Source organism: Rhyacophila brunnea, unplaced genomic scaffold, assembly GCF_057557595.1.
Source record: "Rhyacophila brunnea isolate RB1 unplaced genomic scaffold, BYU_Rbru_1.0 scaffold_2, whole genome shotgun sequence".
Lineage (NCBI taxonomy): Eukaryota > Metazoa > Arthropoda > Insecta > Trichoptera > Rhyacophilidae > Rhyacophila > Rhyacophila brunnea.
This window is the reverse complement of record NW_028232859.1, coordinates 58935185-58958528: the sequence shown is the minus strand read 5'-3', so window position 1 is coordinate 58958528 and position 23344 is coordinate 58935185. Positions and strand designations below refer to the sequence as shown.

The 23344-nt window shown below is 30.9% G+C and overlaps 1 protein-coding gene across 4 annotated transcripts in view; it reads left to right on the top strand.

Annotated features, from left to right (window-relative positions):
* LOC147072611 (epidermal retinol dehydrogenase 2-like) overlaps positions 1–23344 on the top strand; it is a 70450-nt gene that overhangs the window by 14907 nt on the left and 32199 nt on the right. Inside the window, exon 1 of one of the 4 annotated variants that reach the window (XR_015070625.1) lies at positions 9511–9745. The exons of 2 other annotated variants lie outside the window; for them this stretch is intronic. Coding sequence is in view for 1 of the 2 variants with exons in the window: in XM_085947013.1 (XP_085803139.1) it covers positions 9666–9745 (80 nt within the window). In the remaining variant the exon portion in view is untranslated. Of the gene's footprint in view, positions 1–9510; positions 9746–23344 lie in introns of those variants that run through there. One more of the 4 variants, XM_085947013.1, reaches the window with a different exon arrangement.

The following is a 23344-nucleotide window of genomic DNA, read 5'->3' as shown; positions in this document are numbered from 1 at the left end:
GAGAACAGACACTTGTGTATGTCAGAACCGTTTCCTCGTGTCAAGCTTATCAGATACCATTAGTGAGGGGTGTTTTGTTTTTGAAATTTTATTGTTAATGTTTTTCTTCTTCACGTGAAGTTAATAATATAATGTTATATATTAGACAAGTATGTATTTCTATTTATCTTGTTTGATTAAAACCAGTTTCTTTTCCATTTTTAAATCTTATGTTGTGAACGTTCTAAATTTTTATTTGTCATGTTCACAACATATTAAATGATTGACTTCAACTTTTTGCCCAGAATTGTTGCGGTAATGGTATAAAAAGATGACCTTAAATTAAACCAAACGTAAATAACACCGGTAACTTTTTTATCAAAAGCCTCAAAGTTTTTATATCAAACCACCAAGTTGACATATTTAATATTATAACAAGTTCTACATTATATTTTTTTTTATATCGCTTGTAATATTATACTTCGTTACTATCGTTATAAAAATCTAACCTTCTATGGGAAAAGACGCCATGAGAAATATTTGCACATTACATGGGTCGATATTTTATCACAGAATAATTAAATCAAAAGATATTTCAATATTTTAAACGTAAAAAAATTATTGCAAACCAATCGTAAATACGTTATATACGAGGATACTTCTTTACTCGTTCATTATATCAGAATTAACTGTTGTGATATTAAAGTGGAACTACACCGGAAACTTTTGTCGCCAACCTCATAAAATTTAACGACTATGTCTCGGAATAGGGTGAAAGTGGAACTACACCGGAAACTTTTGTCGCCAACCTCATAAAATTTAACGACTATGTCTCGGAATAGGGTAATAAAATCGAAGGTGTTGCTACTTGTTGACGTTGCTCGTTTGTCCACACAGAGAGGCAACGTGTCGCGGCAACGTCATTTTTTCTGGTAAGCCACGGAACGTTCGCCAGATAATTATTATGTTTTCGCATTTGTCGCGAGTGCGGGACACCTGCTATACCTACCTATCAAAACGCGCTCGATATTTGCGGCTGGGACTCATGCACTCTTTAAAATTAATGTAGGTACCTATTACAGTGAAATAAATATTATAGGTACTTATAGCTACCTATATTGCAATCTCAAAGGCGTTGGTGATCTAACACGGCTAACCCAAAATAGGTAGATGTAGGTTAGTACCTACTTCAATTTGGTCGATATAAACCTTAGAGAAAAAAACGACATCCAAATTATTATTTTACTTTACTATAAATTCTTAATAAAAAGATAAACCATACCAATACGATAATAATCGATATCATTGTCTTAATCATGACATATTATTTTAAATCAAACCTCGATGCAGATGTAGGTAGGTACATGTAACATGATTCTTACCCAATGCCATTGTACTTACCTATCAAAGAATTATCGTTATATTTTTTATTGCTCGCGTGTCGCGTGTTATAATAATGATGCAATTAGGGATTTCAATACCGGTACATATTTCATAACCGGTATTCAATTATTTATCGATACCGAAATACCAGTTTCAAAAATCCAATATACCGGTATTTTCGGTATTAAGAAACGGTAAGTACACGTTTATGTTTTTCGAAAATGAATGTAATATTATTTTGTCATTACTTACTACTGCATACTATATTAAATTTAATGTATAGGACGACAATTTAGTTAAATAATATTAAAATAAAATCCCACAATTAATATACTTATATAATTGTCGCGATGAATTAACATATTTCAAAAAAGAAAATATTCATGGTAAATATTTCAAATTATTCTATAACTCTATTGATGCAACGTTGATAGTACATCCAGCAAACGTTGAATTTCAGCAAGGTTTTCTGTACCCGGACTTATGGTATTTGTAAAAATTAGCAGTTCTAAAATATCTATACTAATGATCTATACATTATTACAAAGGTCATCATAATAAAAAAATGTAGTTAGGTTCTTTAGGTTGCTATACAATAGTGTTTTAAATAGATGTTAATGTTATATTTATTGATAGGTAAGTACTTCTTTATTCTATAATATGTTTTGACGAATACCGGTATTCAATAAGAAATTCTGAAATACCGGTATTGATATATTCATTCGGTAATCCCTAGATGCAATTGATTTCGAAGCACCGCGTGTACACATACAATTTAAGATTTCATTCCACTCATATTTTACGAACGAGAATATGATGATTATCATTAATAATTTATTTAAAGATGTTAAAGCATAAGTTATTGTTATTATTATTAAAATATATTTCGTAATGCGTCAAACATTTTTTTATAAAATCATATGGTACTTATCAAATAATTCATTATATCGGCTATTTTCTAAATGTGTTTGCCGCTGTATTCCCCATAACTAACTTGTACCCATTTTTGTCAATATACTTAGGTACCTACTGATATTTTTTTAAAATATCGAAATATCTACTGAGTTTAGAATCTGGCAACATTGTAACAAATCAGTATTCGTCGTGGTTGTAATTGCGGCACTTGTGATTGGGGTGTTTTGGGAACCCATACACACCTTTCTTCTCTGTAATGTTCAATAGCTGTGATAATTTTATCATTGTCCCAATGTGCCATGATTTACCAGTGTGTAGGTATGTAATATGACTAATATGTAATAACAAAAAAACAAAAGAACCACCGCCGCTGTTTCACGTGTGCACGCAATGAAATATATAAAATGAATGACACTACAATAAAACTAAATCCGTCCAAAAAATATAGATACCTACTTTGTGTACCGATATCGATATATTGCCGGTATGGGCATATGGCTACGGGATGGGATGTTATCAGTCTGATAACATTTTAAATACCAATAAAAACAACATCATTACATACTTTTTTCCCGTAGCGGCAGTTTGCTGTGATCAGTAGAATCAGCAGATACAGTACGTGATCATAATGGATTAATTTGAACCTTTATAGCACCGATTTTCAAACTGGGAGGCGCGGAGTGTTGCAAAAGGAGGCGCGAAAAGTTTAACACAATGTAGCCACAGGTTTGCAGTTTGCAAATGCATAGTTTATAAATCAGCCGCTAGTTATCAACTACATAAAAAACAGTCCCATAAAAGGTTGTTTGCAAACCTGTCTGAAAATATGGAGACTAATTTTATAATACCTCACTTCCATACTATTGTGAAGCGCGCTAGCTATCTCGTGAAAAAATAAAATAAAAGGATCAAATCATAATGAGGCAATTTTTTAGGAATAACGGAAGATAATAAAAAAAAATGAGTGAATAAATAAATGCAAGGACCACTAATGCATTCACTGATTTAAAAAGACAAAGTAAAGGCATTCATAAAAAATTGGAGCTTTAGAAATCAAAATTTAAAAAAAAAATAAGTTCGTCATGTGGAAACACTTTTAAATGATTTCTGCGCCAGATATATTGAATCAACAAAAATCTATTTCTTGGTTAGTTTGCAAATGCATGTTTCACATTATTTTATTTATAGTTAAGTGTGCTTTGTATTGCTATAAGTAGTGCTTTGTTTCAGGGCTAATACATATTTTAAATATTTGCTTATGCGTTGCAATTTCATGTGATACCTATATGATGATAGATATACTTAAATGATAACTCCCGTGTATAATTTATTAAACACTACATTGGAGCACCATACTACCATAAACCTCAGCGATAGGTAGTTGGGCCCGCCAAAGATCCTGGCCTGAAGGCCCGCTTCAGGATGTGCGGCCCATGATAGAATCCATTTGTCAATGAACGGTGATGAATTCGGATTGACTACTATTGAAATTGATTGTGCTGTTGTGTGTGTAGCACATTCATCGCGTGAAAAACAAATTAATTTAAAAATGAATATAATATACCTAAGTAGTAGTACCTAAAACATTGTTTATTGTTATATTTTTTTTTCATTTTTGTATTGGTACATTGTTGAATATTTAAAAAAGTGTCTGTATTATTTAATGAAATAAAGGCTGGGGCGCCAAGATTGGATTTTTTTTAAAGGGAGGCGTAGTAATATGAAGTTTGGAAACCACTGCTTTATAATACGTACGCGTTGTTTCTCAGATTTTTTTTTCGAGATTTCGGAGAGTCCGAAAATACTTTTATTTTGATTCTGTAAAAAATGTCACAAAATGCGTAATAAATAATAATCAAAATAAGTGCTAGACATGCTCCAATTGATTGGCAATCGCTACCTACACGGGAGAATAAAGAGTAAAAAATACATAAACATAAATTCCTGTACCTACCTACTTACGTAGCTCTTCGTATTAAAATCAACTGGTATGCGAATTTTATTAACAATAAATTATTAATGATCCTTCATTAAAGTGTGTTGCTAAATCTTTTGAGTTTTACCGCCAGCCTCGAAACAAGTGGTGACTCGTGTCGAGCGACAGAAATTCGATCCTCAATACGATAAAAGCAATTAAAACTTACGGACTAAAGTGATTATTTTTATGATGGCTGACCTCATTTTATAATGTCGCCACAAGTTTCTTTCAGTGAGGACGATGTTGTCAACCCCAACATTTGTCAACTCAGTTCAACAAACGATTAATGTAATTTATGGTCCAATAAAATATGATAATTATCGTTAAATTTTATGAGGTTGACAACACAAGTTTCTGGTCAGGACGGGCCTTTATAATGAAGTTATCATTATTATATGGGGACTTCATATTTGGACAACGTAGCTAATTTTTGATAAAATATACCGTCACGATACTAGCATCTGTGTGTGGAATTTCAAGTATATTGGTATATGGGACATAGGCGAAATATCAGTATAAAAAGTCATAAATTCTCACATGTGTGTAAATATGTACCTAAATATCAATATCAGTAACGAGTCTATCGTCCTTCTAATAAAATTGATTTATTACAGCGCTCGAAATTGACGGAAACGCACTGGAGCGCAGCTCCTGTTCGTGAAATCTTCAAGATTTTTGCTGTCCGTGAATTATTCAAAAGTAATAAAATACGAAACTTATCAGAACCACTGTAAAAATATACATTTATGACGTGACGTAAACCTCGATTTTCGTCATTTAACGGTCTGAGGTTGGCAGGTGTATTTCTATATAATACGTAAATATGTAAATATTGTCGGAAAATTATCGAGAGATCCGATTCGTAAAATCTTCCATTTCGACCACTTGAATTGATAATGACCAATTGATATGGCCAATAGTATCTATGTTTGTACTGTATGTATCAATTCATCAACTCATTCAAGTCAATAATAATACGAGTATAATGTTAGTAAAAGTAAACAAAACACGATGAATAGTTTTAAAGGTCATAAATCGGTTTATAATTATTGACGTTGGTGAATTAAACTATTAAGTTGATGACAAGTATCACTTTATATAATATTATGTACCTAGTGTTTAATTTAATTAGTTTTGTATTAAATTTTGCATATGTACATTAATACACTAGTTTCTGAAAATGGTAACACACAATGAAAAATGAAGAAAAAGATTGGTTAAATATAAATAGTGTTCAACATATTATATTATATTATATTATATTATATTATATTATATTATATAATGTAAATTATATAGACAATTGATTATACATGCACATGTATTTACAATTAAAATTAATACGTCGTAACTTTGTGAAGTTAGCCACCAAAACAAGAAGTTTTAGTCGATTATTACATATATAGGTACTATATTATCAGTTTATTATACTTCATCCCGGAAGGCTTTATTTCAAGGTCAACACTATTATGTAAATCATTTTATCGATATTAAAAGGTTTGATTGACAGCTCTAAAGTGGTTTCACATTTTACCAAAGATTTTCAAAGTGTGCGTCTCATCGTTATGGGGAGCCCGATTGTATCCCAAGGGCGCCACAGGATATTCAATTTAATGCACTTATATAAACTACTGAATTGTATGCGTCAGTGGTTGTTTTATTTATACTGAAATATATTTTCAACGTATAATGCTACTCCTTTATCGCAGGCACTACTAAGTCGGAAATGACTTCACCTCCCTTCCTCTGTTTGGCCAAACACCAATCGATATATTTTCATTTTATTGTAAAAGTGTTTTTGAACTCAGCCATGCTTACCGTTGATAGTTTTCATCGGCATATCGTATATTGATATTGTTAATGGGTTTCCCATTAACCATCATAGGTACCTGTCGATTCTACTTGTGACGCTTCCTTGAAAATAGTTTCCGCGTACAGGCTAAATACCAGAGGTGACAATATACACCCCTGTCGTACACCGCGACAAATTTTTATCTCTCCACTGATTTTGTTTTCAATATTAGATTAGCAAGTGTTTATAAAAATACTTTCAAGAAGTAATATTACTCGTAGAAAAGTTAACATGGATCCAAGACCCATTCTCCATTTAACTTTACATCGGCAGAGAAGACTCTATCTAGTCTGAAACCGAACACAAGAATAACAAATTTTGTCAGTAATAATATGGTAGTGATTAAGTTTTGGATTAGAGGAAAGAATGAATATCCTTTGCTTCATTATATAACTCAGCGAATCCGTTCCCTTTACTACCACTTCCATAAAATATTAGTATGTTCAAAGTTGGTTTTGCGGAATTTTTAACGATCAATAGTAAATGAGGGTAGCTAGTTTGATTCGAAGATTTTCGAGACTTCATTCACCCTACTAAGTGTTGTTTTTAATGCGTTTACATACTAACGGAATAAAATACTTTAAAACAATGGAAAAGTTTGAAAAGCACTGAATTATGCTGTAATTTTATGTCATTATCGTATACTTATACTAGGTATTTTATAAACTGACACCGCCAAAAATATAATCCGCCACTCATCTACCACTTTTTTTAGTTTTCGAATAAAAAGTGTTTAAAAAACAGGCCATATGAACACCGTAACATCTGATAATAAAGCTAACAGTAAGTAATTTAGTATGAACACTGAAGCAAGAGGTAAGTGGTATCAGCTAATGTAGGATCCAAATAGAAATATGCCGACATTCCTCGGTTATAATCAACAAAGAAGACAACGTATCGTCTTTTTTTCCATTCATCATCAATGATAACTCTTAACAGCATCATTATAGAAAACAGAAGAAGATAAAATATAGTTTCTTCTTCTTTTCAGCCACTACAGCTATTGGTGGACATTAAATGCCTCAAGCAGACTTTGTTTTTCTTTTCACCCTTACTTATCACGTTGTCAGACTATCGCAGTCGTTTGTGTTTTGAAAAATCTATAATTATATTTTTTACTTCAAATACAATTAGGTGATAGAAATACCTATTATGATATTTGTTTTTCGGACGGTCTTGAATTTAAAATTCAGATTCTGATATGGAAATGCTGGGTGGTGTGAGATTTTCTATTTGCTTATTAAAAATAAATTTGGTATAATATGTGTAGTGGAATATTTCTGTATTTATCGTGCCCACTTCCCAAGCATGTTTGTTCGGTGGCAAGTCTTAAGAGCATACATAAGTGAAACGGCAAATAATTTTCAACTGTATGTGGAACGAAATTACGGCCGCGTTGCCATTCGCAGAGCGATAGTCGAAATGTCTGCACGTCGATTCGTTTTGTCATGGTGTCAGATGAAAATATTCTTAAATCGTGTAAAGATGACTAAAAAACTTTACGTATGTACTTACAAAAGAAAACATGTCAATGAATATACTATTATTATTACGAATATAATAATAAATATAACATAAAAAGGACACATGTTGAACTTTTATGACAAATTATATTTCGTTCGGCATGCGTCATTTGCACCCGCGACCCGCAATCCGCGCATCGCCTAGTCACGATCTTTTTAGACCTTGCCTCAGCTGAGGTATAGCCTTAGAGGCCAAAAAACTAAATACAAAATGTTTCATAAGTCAACAGTTAAAAATTTCTGAGTGCACCCAAGTTATTCTGCTGAACCAATAATACCATCACATGACAGCAAGTTGGTCCAATCCCTTCGATATAATGCTGATGTATTGCATTTAAATTTTTTGAAGCAGGTTGTTTACCTTGCCCATTCCAATTCCTTGGAATTATTAGATCTAACGAAGCTCGAAAAAAAACTGAATGAAAATTTATCATATTATATAGGAAGAAAAAATACATTTTTTCAAATTCTCACGGCGCCTGAGTTATTCCGATATATTATGTTATAATATTATGTAGCAATCATTAAATAAAAATACGATTTAAAAATCTTCTATAAAATGAGTGGATATCAAAATAAGGCTTTTTGATTTTGGAATGGTTCTATATAAACATATTTCGAAAATACTGCATATACGTGTAATAAAATATTAATTATGGTATTAAACCATTTGAGCGTTTTTGATATTTAGTCGTATATTATAGAAATTATTATATTATATTCAAAAATGATATACTTACTTATTATTTATTATTACGATTAAACATACTTTCGTAAATTCGTTGATTAATAATCAATATAATGTATATATATAAATAGTCAATATAATCGTACAACGGGTTTCTAGCATATTACATTAAACGCATAATACCTACTATTTAATCCAGATGAACATCGTATTCGCGGTGCTGGCCTTGTCCAGCAAGCTAGCGAATCGCGACTCCTCGGCAAAATGCAGTTTCAGGGCCGTTTTTACATTTTCGTGGCCCGTAGGCAATAATTATTGTATTCTCACGCTGCCTCGATTTTTATGACCAATTAAATTTAAATCCACAACTGGACAAATGTCGATTTTTGTCAAATATCACGTAAAAACCCATTTGATAGCATTTTTACACTTTACCTTTGGTCAAAAGTACGTAAGTCAAAAGTAAATTTTAAACTGGTGGTGTGAAATACTGCATATTAAGTAAAATAGACCCTATAGTTTAATATTGTTTATTGTCCAAATTACTAATTATTGCTAAGTAATATTTATTTAAAATTCATAATTTTTTTTTTAACTGTAATAATATTATAATCATTTAACTCGTACTTCTTTGGAAATTATCCGCTGGATGGTGTCGTCAATTTCCATACAAAATACAGCTTCGATTATCTTTCATCAATCATCGTGAGAAATATAGATAATATAGGAATTGCTGTCGATAATATGTAAGAGATGCAGTTATTCGGACAAATTGTTCGTCGTAGACTGGATAATATTGCGAGACTAGCGGTTTTGGATAACCTCCAAGCATATGGCTCAGGATGTTCACGAAGGAATGATTTATAAGACTGATCCTTCGTTACTTGTCTAATAGTGACATTTATAATGTGATAGGTATTCGATATAGGTGTCGCTAGTTATTTTTATCACGATGACCATAATTTATTGTTGATTTAAAAAAAAATCGCACTAATGTGGTAAGTATATGGTATTATGGTCATAATTAAAATTTATTTTCCAAAATAAGTCTTAAGTAATTTTCTTCATCGCTGTCATATGATCAACATTCGAAACGGTCCTGCTTTACCTGGTTTGATCCATCAGGTGAAAGCAATCTCCATGTGCATTATACCTTGTGGTTTATAATAGTATAACAAACACTGTCGGTTTCAGTGTTCAACCGGCTGCCGGGTTGGCGAGACGTTGATTCACAGTGCATGCTATCTCGCATAGTATCAATCGCAAATGATATAACACGTTATCAACAGCGCGTGTAATCGTAATTAAAAGTTAATTTGGAACAGTTTTAATTATAAAAATAACAAAATGGTGAATGAATCAGTGACCAAAGGAAGCCCGACGGAAAACCATTCCTCAAAGGATTTTGATATAGGAAGATTTTCAGTGTAAGTGTGTTGATAGTGAATAATATTATATTGTAGAGATGGTTCATATTAAAACTATAATTGATTTTTTTCTTAATTTAAAATTTGTATTTAGTTACACCGACATTCAATTGTTTTCATTTCTGTAATTTTGTCTATTAATTATGTTGACTATCAGAATACACTCGTATAATACGTTTTGCAAAAAAGTATATTACAATATGTACCTACCTACGGTATATCACTGATAATGGTGATACTTTATTAATTAATTCTTGAATATAGTAAGTTGTAAGTGTCAATTTTCGAAACGTTTTATCGCGAAGTGGTTGTAGAAAATAATGTTTAACCAAAACGTATGGTATGGTATCTAGGCATCTAGCAGTGACAAAACTTCAGCACTTTAGTTTAAAGAAAACAATTTAAAAGAAGCAATAAAAAAACTGGTTTTAAATACGCAGTTTGTGCGAAGAATAATAATTAGGTACCTACTGGTATCAGATCTTCCAAAATAGCTTAATATATTGTGTAATAGACTACGAGTATTTTTAAATTAATAAACAATTATTAATTTATCGATTGCTTAATTGGGCAAATTAAATTGGTCGGGAAGGAGAAAAAACAGAAAAAAACTTAATAATTTAACTATCGAGTAGAATTTAACGATTCCAAAAATACATTTGGATTTTTTTAGCAAATAAGTTACACTATGAATTAATACATTATTTTAGCATTTAAAATTAATATAAAGAAAGGAGTTGTTCCATTTATGATATTGGAAATTTAGCACCTGCACTTGGCTGTTTTGTGTGAAGAACGATAACGCATTTATTTATTTATTTATTTAGGAATAGGAATAGGAACATCGAAAACATGCAAAACGTGTAATAAAATACGATCAAAATGTCATTGTCGGTCAAAATTGCAGTTAGCTGGCTTGCAGATTAAGCAGTCGTTATGTTTTTGAAAACAGTGACTAAAAATATGGATGATTAAAAATTAAACTCAATTAATGAATGATTAATATTTAAAATTACGTAACTTGCTTACAAAACAGCTGGTGTGTATAGTTTAATAAATTTATGTTTGATCCATGTCTCTATTTTCTGAGTACTACAATATTTCTATGTTAGTGATTTTTTATTGATAACAGTGATAATGCAATTATTGACCTGTGTGTCAAATTCTAACTATAATTGAGATGCTGAGAAACGAGTAGATGCAAGTGACATATAATAATTAAATAATGCGTGTTCGAGTTTACATAACTATAAGTACATATTTTTGCGCGTAACAGAATTCAAACAAGTAACTACTTGATATGAAAAGTTATATGTACATTATATACGTATAAGATGTCGTTATTATTTTCATTGCCACTGTATATTATTATAATAGTTGTTTTATAAATATAGTAAGTACGTTAAAAACACGAAGCAATCATTATTTTTTCATCTGAGAATCATTCTCAATTACAGGTTGTTGAAAACAATTATGTAGAATTTATAATTTCATATTCAATTTTGAAGTTGATTATTTCAATCCTCCAATCGTCGGCTCCCTAATTATAACAATTCCAGTTGTAACTAATGTTAATATCTATGAAACTATTCCATTAAATAGCATATTATAGTTATCTATAAATATATTCACATAATATTTGAGATGATACATTTTGAAAATAAATTAATGTAATATTGCTAAAAGATACTACCAAAAATAGCAAGTCACATACCACAGTAAACAAAATTAGTAGGTAATATTAAATCTCATGTTTGTCATGCCGCGCTGAGTAGTGGTTTTTACAAAATTCTATTTTTTTCTTCGTACAAATACTTACCAAAAATTTAGCCGGTTAACTGCGTAAAATTACCCAGTTTTCGGTTAGTTTAGAAACCTGCGGTTACCCGGTTAGCCTGTTTCGGTTTCAACCGGTTTGGAAGCTCTAGTCTTTAAAATCACCTAAATCCATTTCTATCTGCCCACTATATGTGGCGATATTAGTTAAAATGTAAACATACTGAAACACGTCATATACCTACTTACATACAGGATTATTATTACAAATTATATAAGAAACAGCATCAAGATATTATTAAAATACGTTTATCTCAAAACTATTATTTAGTTCTTATGCCCCTCTTCTAACCAGTTCCTCAATTATGGTATTATGAACTAGTCACAATAAATAAATCAGTTTTTTTACTGCTAGCGGGTAAAATGTGAAATATTTCGTATTATTAAAATAAATTGTAAAAAATCTAATTTTATTTTACTATTATTATAATATTATCAACAAAAATGATGGAAAATATTTGTCCGACCTTTACTCTGGTACCTATTATGATTGTACTTGCGCGTACGTATTTAGTTTTCTTCTGAAACTTAAACTTTTTTGTCAGCCCGTACGTCACCATTGACAAAATTAAAAGACTGCAGATATATGATCCTATATTATATTAATTTTATATTGTTTATTAAAAAATACCCTGTACACGCTGGTACTCGCAGGGTCTTTAAACGTTGGCATACATATTCCCAAAAGTGTAGTACAGGGGAAGCTTGTATATGATTATGTATAAAGCTACCAGTGGCGGCCGGTGATTTTTTGGATTGTAATTTTTGAGTGTGCGCTGGAAACTTACCTTACTGAAAAATGAAATCAATTCGGCGTTATTTTTGATTTGACAAAACGTTATTGACATTTGGGAAATTACCTGTATATTTTATATTTTTAATAAAACATGTTGCGAGTTACTTAAATCTTTATTGAATTAGTTTTAAGAAACAGCATCAAGATATTATTAAAATACGTTTATCTCAAAACTATTATTTAGTTCTTATGTCCCTCTTCTAACCAGTTCCTCAATTATGGTATTATGAAATAGTCACAATAAATAAATCAGTTTTTTTACTGCTAGCGGGTAAAATGTGAAATATTTCGTATTATTAAAATAAATTGTAAAAAATCTAATTTTATTTTACTATTATTATAATATTATCAACAAAAATGATGGAAAATATTTGTCCGACCTTTACTCTGGTACCTATTATGATTGTACTTGCGCGTACGTATTTAGTTTTCTTCTGAAACTTAAACTTTTTTGTCAGCCCGTACGTCACCATTGACAAAATTAAAAGACTGCAGATATATGATCCTATATTATATTAATTTTATATTGTTTATTAAAAAATACCCTGTACACGCTGGTACTCGCAGGGTCTTTAAACGTTGGCATACATATTCCCAAAAGTGTAGTACAGGGGAAGCTTGTATATGATTATGTATAAAGCTACCAGTGGCGGCCGGTGATTTTTTGGATTGTAATTTTTGAGTGTGCGCTGGAAACTTACCTTACTGAAAAATGAAATCAATTCGGCGTTATTTTTGATTTGAGAAAACGTTATTGACATTTGGGAAATTACCTGTATATTTTATATTTTTAATAAAACATGTTGCGAGTTACTTAAATCTTTATTGAATTAGTTTTAAGAAACAGCATCAAGATATTATTAAAATACGTTTATCTCAAAACTATTATTTAGTTCTTATGTCCCTCTTCTAACCAGTTCCTCAATTATGGTATTATGAAATAGTCACAATAAATAAATCAGTTTTTTTACTGCTAGCGGGTAAAATGTGAAATATTTCGTATTATTAAAATAAATTGTAAAAAATCTAATTTTATTTTACTATTATTATAATATTATCAACAAAAATGATGGAAAATATTTGTCCGACCTTTACTCTGGTACCTATTATGATTGTACTTGCGCGTACGTATTTAGTTTTCTTCTGAAACTTAAACTTTTTTGTCAGCCCGTACGTCACCATTGACAAAATTAAAAGACTGCAGATATATGATCCTATATTATATTAATTTTATATTGTTTATTAAAAAATACCCTGTACACGCTGGTACTCGCAGGGTCTTTAAACGTTGGCATACATATTCCCAAAAGTGTAGTACAGGGGAAGCTTGTATATGATTATGTATAAAGCTACCAGTGGCGGCCGGTGATTTTTTGGATTGTAATTTTTGAGTGTGCGCTGAAAACTTACCTTACTGAAAAATGAAATCAATTCGGCGTTATTTTTGATTTGACAAAACGTTATTGACATTTGGGAAATTACCTGTATATTTTATATTTTTAATAAAACATGTTGCGAGTTACTTAAATCTTTATTGAATTAGTTTTAAGAAACGATTGCATCTGTCATAGTAGATAAATACCTCTTACTTTTAACGTAAGCCATCTTATTCTATATAAGTACATTATCTTTAGCAATTTGTACACTGTATGAATAATGATTATTATGAAACTCCACTTTGTGAAATAGTATTAAGATTTATTATGTTAACACTAGAATTCATGAATTAATATTTTTTTCTATACCTATTATAAATAACCGACATCATTTCGCGTTTAGAAAACACACAGGATAATGAAATATTAATTTTCCTGAAATGCGGTAGGTACTAAAATTATTTTTATCTTCACTGATTTAATTTGCAGTACACATAAATCAAAATAATCTTACCGACATTGTATTACATTTCTTACCCATTTTAAATTTAGAAAATAATGAATTCTATTGAATTTAGTTTAACAGGCATTTTACATATGAGATTGCTAAATATGATACTAAACATAATTTGAGCGTGAACAGTACGTCGCAGCGTCTATAATAACAAACCATAATTCAAATATGTAATTGCTCTCTACTCAGAACAATATGATGTCATTTTACACGGTCGGCGCACGATATTCTGGAACTTACGCATGGCGAAAACTATTAGCACGGTTTAAGTTGTTTTATAATGGCTTTCGTTTATACTGAGCGTTGGGTTCTTTTTAAGTAAACAAAATATATTGCCGGGGCGCAAACGATTTCAGTGAGGATGACGTATACGGTGCATAGTTCCTGTATTATCGCCGATTGGCAATATGGGCACATCGGTTTATGGTTTGCATTACAATAAGTGAGCGATAATATTAAAAACATATGAAGAGAAAATATGATTTACGATGTTGAACGATGTTTCACATCAATGCAAGCAGTGCAGTGCACTTGCATGATGTTAGACCAGCCGCCGCTGATAGCTACCAGTGGCGAAAGATGGAGGTAGGCTGAAAAGATCCAACATAAATAGTGCACACTAATCTTTGGTAGTCAAACGTATTTGATTTTATTGAACTAAGACTGCAATATGTAGATAGTGTTAGATAAAAAATGTCAAAATATATTCGTTTATCTATAAAGTATTTAAAATTATGCCACTAAACCATACATAATTTTACATATCTTACAGAGAGAAGAATATTAGTGAATTAAAAAAAACTAACCAACACCATCTGTAATATGTGTTCTTAATTCAACGAAAACAAATAAGTAAAACTAATAAAGTTTGTACTGTTTTTGTCGGATCACCATAGCATACCTAAACTATTATGGTTTGATTTAGGCAAAATAGATTTAGGCAGGGTTTAATTGAATTTGAAAAACTAACCAGCACCATCTGCAAACTAATTGTATTCTTTGTTCAATGAAAACAAATAAGTATGACCGACAAAGCTTAGTGTCCACTATTTGTGTCGAATTTTAACAGTTGACCTCAATTGGTTGCTACTAATATTATTTATTGTGGACTTATTTACTCGATTTCTGTGAAGTTTTAATTAAACATAACAATATACTCGTAGTTATGCCTTGAATAATTATTGTAAAACATAGTTACAAAATAGTTATTTGAAATAAAAATAGCCTTCAAGTATTTTTGAACAGAATATTTTTGCTGTGTTGGTTAAATATGGGAAGTTGACAACTTAATGTATTTTAGATACATATTATTTTAGTCGCAAAAACGTTTGTTGTGAAAAAAGTGTGACAAAACAAAATATCTAGTACTTAAAGTAGTTATGTATCATTGGCGTAGCTGAAAATTCTGGGACTCTGAAAAACTCGCACATGGGGATCATAAACTTTCCCATCGTTGCTCATAAGAGCATAAAATTGTTAGTAACATGGAATGCAACAAAAAGATAAAGTTGTTGACATTATTTTATTTCCACAGAGATGTACCTAAGTACGTACGGGATTAATGGCAACATAAAAGTCTAAATTAAATCAACAAACCATTCAAATAATTGATGAAATATGTATTACGGTTACATGTAAATTGCACGTAAAACATTTCACCGTGGCACTGTTCGCCGTCAGAAAGAGATGAGCGTATACTAAACGGTCTCCAAGTTTATTAAATTCAATATGAACATTAATTAAATTTTAATAGCCAATTTTGGCAAAATTCATGATTTCTAGAATGAAAACCTAACCTAACCTAATAAATAATCCAGTATATCGGCTATTTTCAAATTTCCTCGCCACTGACTTCCTGTAAAGCGACAAGAACCGTGTTTTATTTAGACATGAATTTTATCTTAGTACCTACTATGTATATACCCAAAGAGGTCGGACGGTCTTTAATGTACAACCATATATCTCCGACACAAAATTTCACAGTGAAGTGTGATGCGGCGAACTGCATACGTACAAATTTCCGAACACGGTATTTTATTACCAGTTTTCAAGTTATTAAAAATATCGTATGGTAAATTATTTTTAATTTAAAATCTACACAATCCTTTTTAAACGGCACACTTTCACGGCATAATAATCTAATTCATTGAAAACAAATATGGGACTGCAATTTAGGTTTTTTTGTATGTTTATGCCCCAAGGGCGTACTCTTGCGACGAGGTCGCCGTACGCCGCTGGCGGTTACTACTATAATTACGTAAAAAAATCTTGCCCTTGAGATTTCATCTTGAGATCTCCTGGTTTTATATCAATCAGAAAATATTTTTGTGATTATTCTTCGTGAGTCATGGCCAAAACATCTATCGAAATAACAATTCTTCTGTTAAAATGATTTGGAGAACGAATACAGAATTTAGCAATATTTATGTGTATCCATACCTACTACGACAGAGTGTTTATAATGTAATTTTGATTGCTGTTGTATAATCTAGAATCTAGAATCTAGAATCTAGATAGTAATCTTAATAAAAAATAGTAAATTTTAAAAGCTTTCAATCTCACGTAACATTGGCGTGTGTTACGTAGTTTGTAAATCTGCAAAAGAAAAAAAATAACTCTGATGGCATAATCCAATAATCTGTTGACATACTTAATAAAATATATATGTGTACGAATACGATGATTAGTGTGTTATTATTTGTAAAAATTTGTAACTACTTGTAGTCACATAATAGTAATTGATTAAACTACTTTTTTTTAAATGAATAATTTAAGTACAAGATTTAAGAATGTAACACCCAGCAGGATTCGAAACTGCGCTCTTTGAAAGTCGTGCTATGTGTGTCCTATGTAATTACATTACAGTAATAAAATACTCCCCGATTCGCTTTTTAAATTACGTTACTTTTTGGCAATCAGCTTTTATGATTTAAACCAAAGTATTAATATTACCTTTATAAGTAACCGGTGTCAGGATCTCTCCAAATTAAGTTATTCCGTACTTGCACTTGCTAATAATTTAATAAACTATTTTTTTCTATTCAACGAATAATTCACAAGATTTAAGAATCTAACAATCTTTTATTGAACATACATAATTTGAAAACACTTTTGAGAAATATAGTATTTAACGTCTAGAAAATATATTTTTGAAAAAATACGACACCCAGCAGTATTCGAACCCGCGTTTGTGATGACATGCTCTTAATAAAAATGACATGCTCATAAAAATTATATTGATGTTTAAAATTAAGTTTAAAATACTAATACATCCAAAAATTCTGTATTAGACGATTGTACAAAAAAATGATAATTGATAAACAAGAATAATAATATTGAGAAGTTACTATGTTTAAATCAGTCATCGTTGTGTGCATGGGTTTCTATGCTCTGCTGTCTCGATTCATAGTTTTTCATAACATCAAAAAACATTCGAAGTATTTTGTGTGTAGGTGCATACGAAGATGTTCAGTCACAACTTACACAAAACTTAAACACTTAAAAACTTAACTACAAAACTTAAAAACTTAAACAAATGAAATTCAAAATTTTCCACAGATTTTAACCAATAAAAAACCCTATTAAAATGTTTGCTGAAGAAAACCTGCTAGTAGGTATAATCAATAATTCAAAAGACATACGCTGTTTAATAATTTTAACATCTCAAAGGAACTTTGCCTACAGGAATATTTTTTTAATGATGTCGTTTTAACTCCAAAACTTTTATAAGTAAATCAAAAAGTTTAGACCAGGGTTTCTCATATGCGGGGCCACCAGAGAATTTTGCTGCGGCCACCAGCGCTTTACAAAATAGTATTTAAAAAATTTATTCATAAAATTATGAAATAGGTTGAATACACATGACTTGGCTTAAATTTCTTTCCACGCTCAAATGATCAATGTGTTTTTGTGATGATATCATGTGTGAAATAGTCTGTTTCTGAGAATAAAGTCAATTCAATTGAAGAGAAGAGACTTGGCAACAATCATTGCTTTACATATTAATATTGTCGATTTTTCCTACTATTGTATATTGTGAAAGATCATTCAGTGTAATGCACTTCATAAAAAACAAATATCGAAGCCAGTTGACAGATGTAAACTTAGAAGCAGTCATGCGGCTCGTATTGGAAAAGGGAGTATTGAGGAATTTCCATTTGCATTATTTTTAAATAAATATATATATTATACTAAAATGTTCAAATGCCTTTTATTAAAAGGACTTATCCACAGGACAATTATTAACAAAATAATTTCTGAGTTCCCTGGACTTGTCTATAAATAAATTGATCCATTGTTTTAGTAAATTAAATTTAGCTTTATTTTTTTAAATCACAACAAAAGTGAAATTTGGTGCGGCCACCAGACGTATCCATAGAACTGTCAATGTCAATTGTGCGGCCACAGTTAAATTTTACGTGAGAACCACTGGTTTAGACTATAATACTTTTCGTATTACGGTATTTGATAGCGATTCTGAGACATTATTAATGTGGATAAATTGGTGGGCACGGAAAAAATGTACGTTGCATTAAATTATCGGTGTAATAAAACATGCCGCCATCTTTTGTAGCTATATTGACGTATATATTATTATCTATGATAGACGTTTCGTTTGTTTTAAATTCATGTGCATTTTTGTGTTTAAATAATGATTGTTCTGTTTATTTAGGTGAATATCTATGATTAAGAATTTACCGCTGTGCCATTTTACAGATTGTATAACGGTATATTATGTAGTATACTAGTAGATAATAGGTGTATTGTTTTAACCAATGAGGCTTAAAATTGTGTTTTAACCTAAATAGAAGGATTGTTCGAATCGAACTATTTTACATGTGGTTGTATTGGTAACTACTTCATTGTTTTTCTTCTTCTATTGGTAGCCCTGAAAACAAAATAGCGGCTCGCGTTTTGATTAGAAGTCTGTCTCTATGTTTATGTAACCTACGTATGCATATACCTGTGTTTTACGTCATTATTCACATTAAAAATAAATAAATAATGCTTAATGTATAGCTTTTAGCTCAATACCTATAATTGGATAGGGAGTATTCCACAGCTAAATTTTACATTCAAATGACTGCTTTGATTCGGCAATATGTTACACATGTCACACATGTGTGTTAAATTGCAATCGAATTTAATTATACTATATAATGTATCGTCACTATCAAATCCTATTTGATCTATTCAAGGTTTATTTTATAAATATCTGCACATAAAATCACGCATGTGATTCATTAATTTGGTAAAACTGAAATTATTGTGGAATGTCATAGTGAAAGTGTAATATTCTCTTAAAATTAACCTGTAATACGAATTCACTTGTTGCTAACTTAATCAGTAGACCAGAGCTCCTTTTTTGCTTCAATTGTATGTATTTAGGCAGTAGGTAATTCTATAGAAGATTATTTTCGACATATTTTGTTCTAGTACCTACCTCATCATTTTTTCCAGCTTCATTTTCATATAGGTATTATTATATTTTTCAATGATTCAATGTCTATGTTGTATATCATATTATTCTTTCCTAATAGTATTGTATAATAAATGACTTACATGATTTTAATCACGTTAGAGTATTTAATGGATTGATGTACCGATATGATTTATAAATGTATTAAGTATGTCAGAATATGTCAGGCAATATAAGATTGAATTTCATTTTGTTTGTCGCGTGCTGGAAAATGGTATACCTTGAATCTCCTCCTCTCGCACAGGTGGCCGGCACGGAAGTTAAAACTGCAAGCTGTTGCAGTAGTTTATCTAAGCTGCTTTCCCGCGTCTCGTCTACGATTGTATAATATATACAACATACAACTCGTAATAGTAAGTTATGTTAATGACGTTTGACATTCGCACATGCGTATAAATGAAAGCTTTGTTATTCTTGGTGTTTATCTATGTACCTATCCCCGATACGTAGAGAATATATTTTTATTATGAAATTTGCGCAATTAAAAACACATTTAAAGACGATGATGAATCGATGTATTTTATGAGATTACAACGAGTGAAATCAGTATAATTTTTAAATATGTAGTGTAAAATCATTGGCCTGTAATGTACCTAATTAAATAATAGTACCTAAATAATAGTACCAAATTAAAAAAAATAACTAGAGCTACACGGTCACATAAGAAAGATCCAGAGGATTATGTACCTACACTAGTGTACATTGTACATTAATAATACTTATGTCTTAATCTTGTAGCAATTTTTTAACATATTGATTATTGTCTAAATATATATTATTCTATATTTCTTTTTACGTTTTTTTTATAATGGTATACCTCCATCCCGCAAATCGGATCCCAGCTCCGGTTCGTGAAATCTCCGAAATTATAGCTCCGTCTCGTGAACAAATCAAACATTACACACCGGTTTGTGAATTATTAAAAAAGCAATTAAATTCATATTACAAGTTTAATTTGAAACTTGTGGTTGGACTTATGGTAAAAAATCATAATTATGACATGTTATCGTAAGCACCGTTCTTCGCCTACGGCGCTGACAACATTTTCATGCTACAAGTTTGAAGACTGTTATTCCATTTGACCGTCTGAGGTAGGTAGTTATATAACACAAAAATCTAAACTACCCATTTATCAGTGGCGAAGGGTGGAGGTAGGCTTTTAATATCCGACATAAATAGTACACACTAAACTTTGTCAGTCATACTTATTTGTTTTCATTGACCTAAGAAAACAATTTTCAGATAGTGTTGGTTAGTTTTTAAAAATTAATTAAACCGTGCCTATACCAATCTATTTTTTGACTATTATTTAACTATGGCTTGGTTTACGCACGGTTTAATCAAATTTAAAAACGAACCAATACTATATGCGTATTATAGTATTAGATCAATGAAAACAAATATGTATTACTGACAAAGTTTAATGTGCACTATGTATACAGGATCTTAACAGCCTAACTACACCCTTCGCCACTGGCATTTGTATATTATAATATACATAAAATTAGATATTAAACTATGTTAATAGTTTTTTTTTAATTACCGGGCGCTCCGGTTCGTTAAATTTTCAATTTCTAGCGCTGATTCTGTATCCAACGGGCAGATTTTGCCACTGCTCAATAAATATTCATTAGTAACAAAATAGAAGCAAAGTTTGCATACCTTTTGTGAAAGTAAAAAGTACCTATCAAAATACATAATTCACAAGTTTTACGGAAGCATTACAGCGGCAGTTTTATAATTATTTTATTTTATTAACTTTACGATTGAAACAGTGGCGATTTTAGGCACGCGGCGGCCTGAGGCGCTGAATAATTATGAGGGAATTTATTTAAAACAATCTTTTTTGAAACATTGATCGTTTTATTGTGTTTTATAAAATTAAAATACATGAAGACAGATAGGTATATCAGTGGCGAAGGGTGGAGGTAGGCTGTTAAAATCAGACATAAATATTGGACGCTAAACTTTGTCATTCATACGTATTTGTTTTCATTTAAATAAGGTTACAATTTGCATACCTAGTTAGTTTCTAAAATTTAGTGAAACCATGCGAAACCAACCCATAATAAAAAATAATAGTCATAAAATATTCGCCCATCTATAAAATATTTATAATTATGCAATTAAATCATACATAACTTTGGATATTTTATAGATAAAATAATATTTTTTATCTATTATAGTTTGGTTTTAGCAGGGCATAATGTATTTTAAAAATGAACTAACAATATGTCATGACGTGTAATATTGTATTCTTAATCCAACGAAAACAAATAAGTGTGAATGAAAAAGTGTGCACAATTTTGTCGTATCGCCCAAAGTATACCAAAACTATCATGGTTTAGTTTAGGCAAGGTTTAATTGATTTTTAAAAACCAACAAACAGCGTCTGTAAATAATTGTAGTCTTAGTTCAATAAAAACAAATACGTATGACTTAAAAAGTTTAAAATGCACTATTTATGGCGGCTCTTAACAGCCTACCTTCACCCTTCGCTACAGAGGAATATTACAATTGAAGAAAAGTATATATCGTAAAGTTACTGCCAAATCGAAATCATCTTATGGAGTAATTGCAATTTTAAGTTTGATATTCCCTCTGACATCAGATTTAATTCTAATTTCGTTGTGCTTTGTGCATGTTCTATATATATGACCTAGATTTTTTTTTCTAGCATACATATTTATATAATATAGACACATAATTCGTTGTTAACTCTAAATACGTAAATTATCGACTTACAAACTTCTGGCAGCAACCCCACGATATCTGTATATTATAACATTCTTGAACATTAAAAACAGATTTGGAAAGCAAAAGAAAGTAAAATAATACGTTATTTTTCATAGAACCTACCTATGATTGACAAAAATAGTTAAATCTTTAAATTCCACTGACATTTTTTTAACTTTAAAATGACAAAATATCGTAGATGTTGGCGTTTTCCGTAGATACGTATATTCTAGAGGTGTGTGGTCAATTTTGCTTGTAGGGATGTTGATAAAAAATGACTGGTAGCTCTGCGACATTCTAACAATATTCACATGATATTATAGGACGTATAATGTTATCATCGTCAAATTCACAATAGATACAAAGTACCTACCTATTAATAATTACGTAGTACCTACTTATTCGAGTATTTCTTTGGATGCACAATATCTACAGCATGTATGTACCGTACGCCACTGTTATGTACGTATCTATTTCATGCCATGACAGGGTTGGAAGCTACCCTGCATAAATATTGCTTCCGCGATAAATTGTAAATGAATGTTGGTTGGCCCTGTCGCACATAGAAACTCGTCTCGACTGCAACACGTCGAATATGTCAGTGTGATTTTGTTGTCATTCACAAAACCCATGTAACCTAATGTACTGCCGCACATAGAAATATAGATAGAATTGATTATTAATCTATGGTCTCACACGAGCGCACGAAAGAGAGTTGCAACATTGTCCCCGGTTTTGATTAGGACCATATCCCAGTCGAGACTATTTTCGTCTCGTCTCGTCTTCCACACAGCCATAAATCACACTTTCCATAAACGTCGATCCGATGTTGCATATGAAGACCGCGTACATCTAACTTGAG